Source organism: Sapajus apella, unplaced genomic scaffold (genome assembly GCF_009761245.1).
Source record: "Sapajus apella isolate SASKATOON/1434 unplaced genomic scaffold, GSC_monkey_1.0 scaffold97, whole genome shotgun sequence".
Lineage (NCBI taxonomy): Eukaryota > Metazoa > Chordata > Mammalia > Primates > Cebidae > Sapajus > Sapajus apella.
The window spans coordinates 2,403,909-2,414,516 of record NW_022437037.1 but is presented as its reverse complement, the minus strand read 5'-3'; the positions used below and the strand labels follow the sequence as shown (position 1 = coordinate 2,414,516).

General features: G+C 49.2%; 1 protein-coding gene across 2 annotated transcripts in view; it reads right to left on the bottom strand.

The window, feature by feature from the left end:
- Positions 1-355: 355 nt before the first annotated feature.
- STXBP1 (syntaxin binding protein 1) overlaps positions 356-10,608 on the bottom strand; it is an 86,380-nt gene continuing 76,127 nt past the window's right edge. Inside the window, exons 18-20 of one of the 2 annotated variants that reach the window (XM_032257319.1) lie at positions 10,405-10,559; positions 8,469-8,594; positions 356-2,308 (exon numbers count right to left, since the gene is read on the bottom strand). In XM_032257319.1, coding sequence (XP_032113210.1) covers positions 8,485-8,594; positions 10,405-10,559 — 265 coding nt within the window. In that variant the 3' untranslated portion in view covers positions 356-2,308; positions 8,469-8,484. The remainder of the gene's footprint in view (positions 2,309-8,468; positions 8,595-10,404; positions 10,560-10,608) is intronic. The other variant, XM_032257321.1, reaches the window with a different exon arrangement.

Sequence of the window (10,608 nt, the reverse complement as noted above, 5' to 3'; positions counted from 1 at the left end):
GAGGAGCAGTAATGGTGGTGAAGTGACCTCACTGTGCGCCCTAAATACACCACATGACTGGATAGGGGGCATCTGCAAAGATGGAGCCCTGCAGTGTCTGCGTTAGAAAAGCATTCTAGATAAGGACAAACGTGATAGAAGAATGACTTCATCCCTAGGCAGCGCCCTGCTGTGGCTAGAGGCCCAAGACAAGCTCCATGGCTAGTTCCCAGTGTGAGACAGCTACAGATCTAACACAAGCAATGGGGACCTGGGTCCACAAGACTCCATGCCATAGCTTGGGGTGGCTGCCACCTCTGCGATGAACCACTGCAGTTTTCTCCTTCCACTGCCCAAAAGAAAGCCAAACTGGAGCCCCCTGGACACCAGGAAGGGGTGCCGATTTCTTTATTTATTAGACTCAAGTGCTTTAGTACAGAATGGTACAGAGATGATATATGTTTGTGCTTCAATACTTTCAAACACTGAGATTCTGATAATTTTAAGGTAAACAAGTTTCAAGACAGACTAGCTTTTTTAAAATATCCTTTTGATAAATTATTATTTTTATATAAATAACAGAGAAAGGGAAACCAACATCTTTGACAAACAAGGTCCTGAAGCATGAGCACTGTTTGGTCCGAGGGAGGGGACAGAACAAGCAGCGGGAGTGAGACGCCCGGCGCAGAGGCCTGCAGTTCTGTCCTAAGGAAATCAGGTCGTCTAAGTCGGGAGGGAGGCAGGGGAGAGATCCGACAACTAATCTCAGTGCAAGGGGAGATTTCAAAGCCTTGAGAAGAGAACACCACGATGCAGCGAGCGGAGAGGGCGAGGCGCAGGCTCTGAAAGGGGGGAGGCCGCGGCGCTGGGCTCGCGTACACCACTTTGCAAGGACATCACTAGACGAGTAATACATACATGGCCTGCAGGAGGTCAAGGGCGGCGAGGGGGCTGGGCAGGGGACATTTTTGTGACTTCCACTGTTATTATATTTCACGACAACAGCAGCAGCACAAACGGTGTGCTCACCGCTGGAGAATGAAAGCTGCTGAGTCTTGAGGATGGCAAGACAGCCTTCCTGCGTTTGCTGCTTTAGTTTTTGCTTTAGAGCTAAGTTTTATACAGAGAATAAAATGACTATCTTCTCTTACGAACACGATGACGTATGACCCCAACATGACACAAAATAAGGTATTATAAAGTATCTGAAACTGAGGATAATCTGACTGAAGATGCTTGCTGAGACGGTACAAGGTCTGTGTGAGTCCAACGGTCCAAGGACCTTCTCCACAGTCATAGCCCTTTGCTCAGGGGCCTCCAGAACCCATCTGTTCTTATCCATTCCTGACGCTTTGAACTAAAGCTAACTACAGAAAATGAGCTGTTGGGGTGAGGCCTGGGGACAGAAGGGCCTGGGCCGCAGGCACTGGACTAATTCCTTTTCCAAAGACATGCAGGCTTCCTGCAGGAGTTTGCTTCTCATTTGTCGGGGTACTGTGACTTAGACTCGAGGACTTCCCTCAGGGTCACAGCACTGTGGACGCAGGCTGGGGAGGGGGTACGGACAGGTTGTGGAGGAGGGGACACTGGCCTGGTTTCACGTGGACACCCCAGCCTCCACCCACAGCCGCACCACAGGGGGCATGAGATGCTGGGAAAGGAAAAGAGGTCTGTTCCACCTCAGACCTCCTGAGATGTCCCCTGATTGTCACCTCCTGGGTTATTTGGGTGAGAGCAGGCACGAGGGGTAGGGACTGGAGTGAAGATAACAGATCAATCCTCAGTGTGAAATACTTCAAGAACACAGACATCTCTATGATTCTCAACAAAGACAGGAACAACCCCAAACAAGGTTTTAAAAACACCCAAACTTCTACCTTTCCACACCCAAGCAATGTGTACATGTCACGCAGGGTTATGTACAAGGTCACAAATCTTAAATAACGGGGAGAAGGTCTCCATCCATCCTAACAGTCCAGAAATTTCTGCCGTGCACTGACTGCACACAAATTTCTTTTTAGGATACATATATAAGATACTCTTTTTAAAAAACACAATGCATTATTTTCTTTTGTTTCAAACGAGAAGAGGGCATCATTGAACACGAGAACGCAGTGGCAACAGTGCCGGCCAGGGCGTGCAGAGCTGGGGAGGCAACAGACGCAAAGGAACTGAGGCAGGTGGTGGTGGGAATCTGCGGAGCGCTGTGGGATGGGGGACATGTTTTGGAGGGGCGACTTATTTTTTTAACTGCTTATTTCTTCATCTGTTTTATTCAGTTTCTTCAGTGTGTCCAGCAGTTTCTGTGGGGTGAGGATGTGCGTGGATCCTGGAGGAGGCAGAGAAGACAGTGAGCTCACCAGTTCTGGTTTCCAACGCTTTTCCTTTCCTGTGCTTCTCCATTCCCAGATCTGCACCCACCCGCCTCCCCAACCCTGGTCGGGTCTAATGGAAGTAGGGAAGGGAGTGGGGATTGGGGTTGGGGTCCCATCACAATAGGCCTGGGAGATATTCAGGGGTTGTGGATAAAGAAAACACATCTTCGGGCTCAGGCAGGGTCCCAGGCTGTACCAAGGAACGAGCCACCTTGTCATCAGGGTGCAGAACCATCTGCAGGTGATGGGCAGCTATGTTTCTAATTCACTCTTAAACTCCAAGTGAAGCCGGGCAGAGAAATTCCAAACATGGCAGCAGGGGGAGAGGTTGAAAATGGGGCCAGAGTTGGTAGGGGGCTCATGTGTGGAAAGCATGGTGCCTGGGAGAAGAAGTTGACAGGCAAAGCCCCCTGGGAGAATCCACTGACCTCTGGGAACCAGCTGGTTGACAGTGCCCTGGTGGGTGGGACCTCAGGTGTGAAAGGGAAAGGGCCAGGGGACCTGAGGCCTTACCTTGCAGAGACCGCGAATTGTAAGAGATTAGAAATGCTTGCAAAAATTTAAGCTAATGGAATTAGATATACTTCTACTGCAAAAATAAAAATAAAAATAAATGAAAGTCTTTTTCATAAGGAGAGAGAGAGATCTAATAAGTGCAGTAAAAAAAGATGCATGGATCGTGTGGTTTGGACATGGACTTAATCAAACAGAACAGAGGTGACCGGGGTGGTGTGTGAGTGAGCATGAGGCCCGCACGCATGCAGCAGTGGGCTTCAAAGAAAGGTCCTGGTGGAAGAGAAGAACGGAAAAAAAGAGACCCGTACTTGAAAATGTGCCTCCCTGGAGACATGGCAAAGGAATGGGCCTTCACAGGAGCAGGGGAGTGGAAACCACCAGGTGTCGGATTTCCACTCCAAGGGCAGGCAAAAGAAGGCTTTGGCTGGCTCATTTGGCATGACTCCAATACCAGGACCCATATGCCTTTGACCACTACTTGCTCAGCTGACCCAAGACTGCTGGAACTGCAGCCCTTCCTGCTCACTCCAGACTAGCAGAAACTTGGAAAGCCCTCTCTGTTCTTCCAACATCCCTTTCTTTGCAGTTCAGGCCCCAGCTGCCCACTCCCGGCTGAGTAAGGAACTTGTCCTTGGCATGATGCCCTGTGCACGCAGCCTGTAGGTGGCCTGTGCCGGAAAGCTGACTCATCATTCTGCAGACCTGAGGCTCCTTCAGCAAATTTGATGCAGGTTTCATGAGTGTGTCCCTGGGCTTTTTTATAGCGCGCCTTTCCCCTGAAGTCCACTCATTTCTGTGATCTTATCAGTCCTCCTGCTAGTCCTAAAAGAGGCCAAAGGCTGCTATACAAATGAGGAAAAAGGACGCATATTACAAGGCTTGCCCCAAACTCTGAAGCGTGAACCACTGCCAGGAAGGGGGCCCTCCAAATTGCAACTCCATGTAGCCCATGTGTCCAGATGCTGGAAGATGGCCTCCTACAGAGCGTGGGGATTCGCTTAGGAGTTTCCTCGTTAAAGGCAAAAGCAAGAAGCACATATGCCGGAGAAAACATCCCCGACGCCCTTCTTAGCCATCCAAATGACTCCGGGAAATAAGAGGGCCAACTCATCTTAGAGGGTGCATCCGAAGGGGTTCCTTTGATCAGATGCTGATTCCAAAGTCCTCCCTATCTTTGCTGATGTGTAAATCTAGGATTTAGAGGAGGCTAAAAAGAGGTTAGGAAATTAATACACTAGAAGTCTCTGATATTATCTAATCACAGACAATCCAGGGCTCCCAGTCTTGACTGAAGAAGAAAAATTCTAGGACTGAGTATTGGAGACAATCAGTGAGGCCTCAAAGACCCCTGGCCACAGGCACTGGCCAGGCCTTCACCTACATGGTTTCTTTAAGGGGACCAGACTAGCTGGTGTAAATGCTGATCATCAGAAAGCCAACTCTTCATACTCAATTATCTGTGTTGTTTTAATAAATTGGTCAGGCTTTTCACCACCATAAACATTGCAAATGAAGCTGGGTAAGTCCATAATCCCCATTTTGCACTTGTTCTTATTTTGAAACCACAGATGGCTGACCACGTAGGTTTCCAGAATAGAGCAGCAAGTGGGCTCTACGGCTTTGAGGGCCTCACTTAGTCCCTGTAACTGGAAGATTATGAAATGTAAACAGTGATCTCTAAAAACTAAGTTGAGGCTCATCCACATGACTGTCTACATGTTTTCAAAGCTGTGGGCCAGACACAACATGCTCTGATAGGACAAAATCCTTCTTTCTACACTGACAGAATCTGAAAATCAAAAGTGTCCTTGCAGACTAGCTGGTCCAAGCATTCTTGAATTTGGCTGAAGCAGTCCTACTGACTCAGAATATGCAGGGTGGCACCAGAAAATGTGTACGTTTAAGAGCAGCACAGGTGAGTGTGATGATCAGCCAGGTTTGGAAAACTATGTAATCTGGACCACCCCTCTCATCTTACAGATGGGACACGTGAAGGCCAGAGCAGTCTGGTGCTTGTTCAGCATGGCTGGCACAGATAGGCCTAGAAGCCGTGCCCTCCAGGCCCTGTGGCCCCTAGGAGGGGAGGGGATGGGTAGGTGGATGTTTGAATAGCAGCCAGGCAATAGGTGGGCTCTGAACTCAGATTCAAACCTGAGTATCAAAGAAAAATGAAACATACTGACCCCAATCTGGAATGAAGCAAAATATTCAACATAAAAACTCACAAACTTTCTCCCAAGTGGTCCCATGTACTATAAAGATCTGATTCCGCCTTCAGCTCTCTCTCGTTTGCTTCTGACAGCCTCTTGGGCATTCCCCAATGATGAGTACTTTTATCATCAACCAACCAGAGCAGACAGGTAAAACTCAATCAAAAAATTTCATTTCTTAGACAATGTGGAGGGATGATTGGTGAGGATCTGGTGAGTTATAGTTAGCCCTTACCACGGGGAGCAAGCCCCAGTTACAGGAGAGGAGCCGAGAAGACAGGGCAAGGCACCATCACCCATGCATGGTGCCTGCTGGGAACCCTCTAATTTTTGGCAGGAAAGTTCATCTTCTCTTAAAAGATATGTTGGGCCAGGTGCAGTGGCTCACGCCTGTAATCTCAGCACTTGGGAGGCCGAGGAAGGAAAATAGCTTGAGCTCAGGAGTTCAAGACCAGCCTGGGCAACATGGTGAAACCCAGTCTCTACCAAAAACACACAAAAAAATAGCTGGGTGTGGTGGCACATGCCTGTGGTCCCACCTCCTAGGCAGGCTGAGGTGGGAGGATCGATTGAACCCAGGAGGTCCAGGCTGCAGTGAGCTGAAATCATGCCACTGCACTCCAGCCTGGATAACAGTGTAACTCTGTCTCAAAGCAAAAAACGACACAAAAGCTATGCTGCCACAATACTGGTCTTATAGGAGCAAACTCAGGCTTTCTGACGGTCTGCATTGTCCTGTACTTTGGTCACCTGGAAGATCACAACAGAAGAGGGCAAGTCAGACTTAATCTGCGTTCTGACCTCACTGGTATTAGGGTCCTGTGCCTCGCTTAACTGAATGCTCTAAAACCCAACATCACTCAGCAAATTATTTCAGAAGCTAGGAATATATGGAACCTGTTTACTTTCTCTTTGTTTTGATGACAGCTGAGACCTCCTCTGCCAATCAAATATAAAGCAAAGGAAAATACTCTGCAAAGGAGAAGTTTGTTCTGAAGCAGGGCAGCCCAGACTTCATCCTAGCAGGAGCCTCTGCAGTTTCAGTCTGTGATTCTTTCAGATTCTACAAATGGTCTACTATTGCTGCAGACTCAACTGAACATTTGTCTTTCTAGAAGTCTTAAAATACATACTGCAGCAAATCCATCCACCTACCTGCAGTCTGCATACAGAACCAGATGTCTCTGATTTATAACTTATCAAGGTGCTTCTAAGGAATGATTTTTTTTTTTTTTTTTTTTTTTTGAGACGGAGTTTCACTCGTTACCCAGGCTGGAGTGCAATGGCGCGATCTCGGCTCACCACAACCTCCGCCTCCTGGGTTCAGGTAATTCTCCTGCCTCAGCCTCCTGAGTAGCTGGGATTACAGGCACGCGCCACCATGCCCAGCTAATTTTTTGTATTTTTTAGTAGAGACGGGGTTTCACCATGTTGACCAGGATGGTCTCGATCTCTTGACCTGGTGATCCACCCGCCTCGGCCTCCCAAAGTGCTGGGATTACAGGCTTGAGCCACCGCGCCAGGCCAGGAATGATTTTTTTTAAAAAACAATGGCTTTCATTCACCACCTACTGGCCCTGCTTTCTAGGGAGGGCCAGCCCAGGCAGGATAGGAGCTATAGCCCAGGGCTATAACCAGGTCTACTTTCTGGGTTCCCAACTACTTTCAGTTCCTTAGCACACTATTGCCCTGGTGTTCATGTCAAGGAAGGGAGACAGGAGGACATGAGCAGCATAGCCTCCTGTTCCTACCTTTAGGAGGGAGCACCATTTTCCCTACAGATACAAGCAGCTTCTGATGTCACCTAGCCAAGGTTCTGTTGGGCCATTCTCCTGAGACTCACCAGAGAGCGGAAGAGTGGGCAGGACTGCATGGTTTGAGGCACAAATCCACAAATTGTAATCACTGAATGTACAGAATGCAGAGGTCCTGCATGCCTGGGGGCACTGCAATCCAGCCTCCCTGTGCTCCTATGCTAAGGCCCAGAGAGTAAGAGTGTCTTCCCACAGCCACACAGATGCCCATGGAGGAGGTGGGGGTAGAGGCCAGTCCTCCTGGCTATGAGTCCAGATCTTTCTCCACTGCTTACAAGGGACTCACACTCCATGACTCACTGGGCCACATCTCAGCTCTAGTGAAGGGGTTTTTCAGGGTCCATTGTCAATGATGCACACAAAGTCAGGCACACAAAATATGGCCTCTTGACAGAGTGTATAACAAGCTAAGGAGTCACTGATGTGATGATGGAAGCCTGCCATTTAAACATGTAGGAGGTTCCCATCATATCTGAAGGATGGAAAGAGAGAGGAGGGAATGCGGACAATCTTGAAGATCAAAATTTGGATAGTCTACCAAGCAGACAACAGGTTTGGGTAAAAGCTTGGTGGAGACAAAAACGCTCTCTAAAACCACACAGAGCATTAATAACAGGTTTATGCTGGGCATGGTGGTGTGAGCCTACGGTCCCAGCTACTCGGGAGGCTAAGCCCTCTGAGCCACTGTACTCTAGCACGGTCAACATAGCGAGACCCCATCTAAAAAACAATAGATTTCTACTGAAAGGCTCTCGAGCCTTACCAAGATACTTCAGTGGGAGAGAGAAGGGTGTGACTACTCAACTCTTGAAAGGATCCACAGAATTAAAAGTCATTACTAAAAGAACCAACAACTATTAAGTGCCATTTCCTGCAGAGAAACATCAAACAAAAGCTCTTCCTGCTAAAGACTGGAGTTCCCCAAACATATGGTGGCTTGTGACCCAATTACCCCTTATAACTTATTCCTTGAGAAGTGCCTGTCCTAGGAAAAAGGTATTTACACCATCCGTCCAGCTGCCACTGACCTGGGTTCTATTCTGACACTCCTTGCCAATCTTCCCTCACCACCAGCCATGTCTACCACTGCCTGACTTCCTGGACATGGCGTTCCCGGAATGTCCACCGGCCTCATTCTCAAACTCCCACACCCAGCACAACCAAGACACTCGACATTCCTTATGGGGGCCACAAATTCATCCCAGACCAGCAGGCTTGGGCACTGTGCCTCAGCCATCCTCCAAATGTTCAGTTCCTTCTCTGACAACAGTTCATAGCAGTCATTATCATTTTTGGTTTACACTCAGCGGCCTATGGGCATCTGACTGAGCAGCACGGAACCCAAGGCATGAGTGAGCCAGCAGGTCGGAGCCCGGAGGGTTCATGGCAGGGTTGTGAGGGCAGCACTGGACACATTTTCAATCGGTGTTGAGAACTGCAAGCATTTTCTTGTTGAAACGAAATCAAATAAATAATAAACTAAAAAGGAAGAAATAAAGAAAAAGAGTGACGGAATAATCAAAGAAAGCCCTTCAGAGTGGAAGAGTTTCTTTTCTGTAATAAGCTGCTTTTACTTTGTTTCTTTGGCTCTCACTCCATTGTTGGAGCCTGATCCTCAAAAGATACCCTAGAGGACTCCCTGAAGTCGGGGTGTCTCAGGTCCATGAGAAATTTGGTGGGAGTAAGAATGTGAGTAGAACCTGTGGGAGAACAGAGGCCAGCTGACTGCTTGAACAAAGGTACGTCACAGGAACATGCCAACTTAGGCCTACATTTTATGCAGCCAATGAGGTATGAGAAAGCAAGACACATGTGCGCACATGCACACACACACACACACACACACACACACACACACACAAAAGTGCGCAAGCGCACACAGGGCAGCAAGGCTGCTGGCATGCAATGCACAAAGCAGGGAGGCCACACAGACACAGCGGACGTCAGCTGTCTGCGCAAGGCCCCTCCATGAATCTTCATGGGCAGCTGCATACCCCCAGGTTCCCACCTCCCAGTATATGGAACCTCAAGTCAGGTCTAAAGATGAAGGGGAAGATTTATACCCAAAGCCTAGCTGTGACAGCTTCTGTCCAGAAAAGCTGTGTTTGAGCTCAGAATTATTCACTACATTCATGCAACACATATGCAAGCGAGGAGCAAAGAGCTTTCTCATCAGGGCTACACAACAGAAGGAAAAACAGTCAGGCGGAGGGCTGGTGACCTGACGGAAGCTTGAGGACTGCAGCGGGGAGGTACAGTCTCCCCACTGGATCATGCTATCAGAGGGGCAGCTGACAGCCCCAGGTCCATCTTGAAAAACCCAGGAACAGCCATGTGGACTGGTCTATGGAGTCTACTCCCTTGGATAGCTTAGAGGCTGCTGTGACTTGCTAACCCCAAACTGGAGGTATAAAACCACCACTTGTTATTGAGATAATGACTGTGCCTGGGATTATGAACAGCAGTGGGCACCTATGGGAGGTCAGAGATGCTTTCCAGCTGGGGCAGCTCAGGGCCTCTCCCTGTAGCTCATGTGTAAGTGGCCTGAGAGGCCATCCTTGGCCCTGGAGAGTATAATTCCCCAGTGGGTGCAGAGCACACCCCTCTCCAAAGGGAGACCAAGAGCCCTGGCCTCACTCCTTGCTCAGCATGAGCCTGTTTCCACGGAGGACAAAGCCCAGCCAGGGTAGTGGCTGCTTCTTGCCAGGCAGTGTTAAGAGGGACCACCGGTGGCAGGTTCCCTCCATTTTGTTAAAGGCAAAATAGGACAAAAAGGGAGGCATCTGGAGAAAGCAGGGCTTTTCTTAGCTCATTCATCTTCTTCCAGCCCTAAAAATCAAGAGTCCCCCAATGGCACGAAAAAGGAGAAAAGGCTCCTGCTGCATTAAGCCAGCTCCTACGAGTCGCTTCCTCTCTTTTGGAAGATCAACAGGAAATACAAGAAAGGGAATGGCAGACCTAAAAAGTGGCTGGAGGTGGCTGGGGGAGCCCTCGGCAGAGTCCAGCAGCTGAGGAGTAGTTTCAGGCAGTACCTGCTTACAGCTGTCCGTCCATCTCCTCCTGACAGGTGAGGAGGGCAGCGACTGACTGCCATTAACTGCCCATTCCTGCCTGGGCATGAGGCCAATGCCAGGAAACTGACTTCATCTTGGGCCTAGTTCAAGGCTGTGAGTGTTACTGACCCCATTTTGTTGGGTAAGGAAATGGTTGGAGAGCTAGAGCTACTTGCTCAAAGTCTCCCACTTGCAGTTTGCAGAGCAGGAATCTGAGCCTGAGTCTGCCGGACCCTGAGATCAGGCACTTCCTACCTCATGAGGTTGCCTTCCAATGAGAAACGCAGCAGGGCAGACCAAGGAGGAAACCCTTCGCCCCTAGCTTCTGTTGTCCACAGTTACCTAGAGACTAAGTTTTGTGGGTCAAGGGAGTCTATGACAGAATGCAACACCAAAGCATGGAATGAAGTCGAGGTGCGATGCAGCGGCGCCTTCTGCTTGAAGCATGGCCACTCACCTATCAGCACCTCCCACTTTCCGTTGGCCTGGGTCACCTCGTAGGCGCAGCGCATCTCATTCAGGCTCACACCCCCAAGGATGAAAATGATGAGGCGGGGGCCGCTGCGGTACTCGCCCGGGGCCTTGTTCTTATGCCAGTGCCCATAACGGGCGCTGAGAGAGAGAGAGAGAGAGAGAGAGAGAGAGAGAGAGAGAGAGAGAG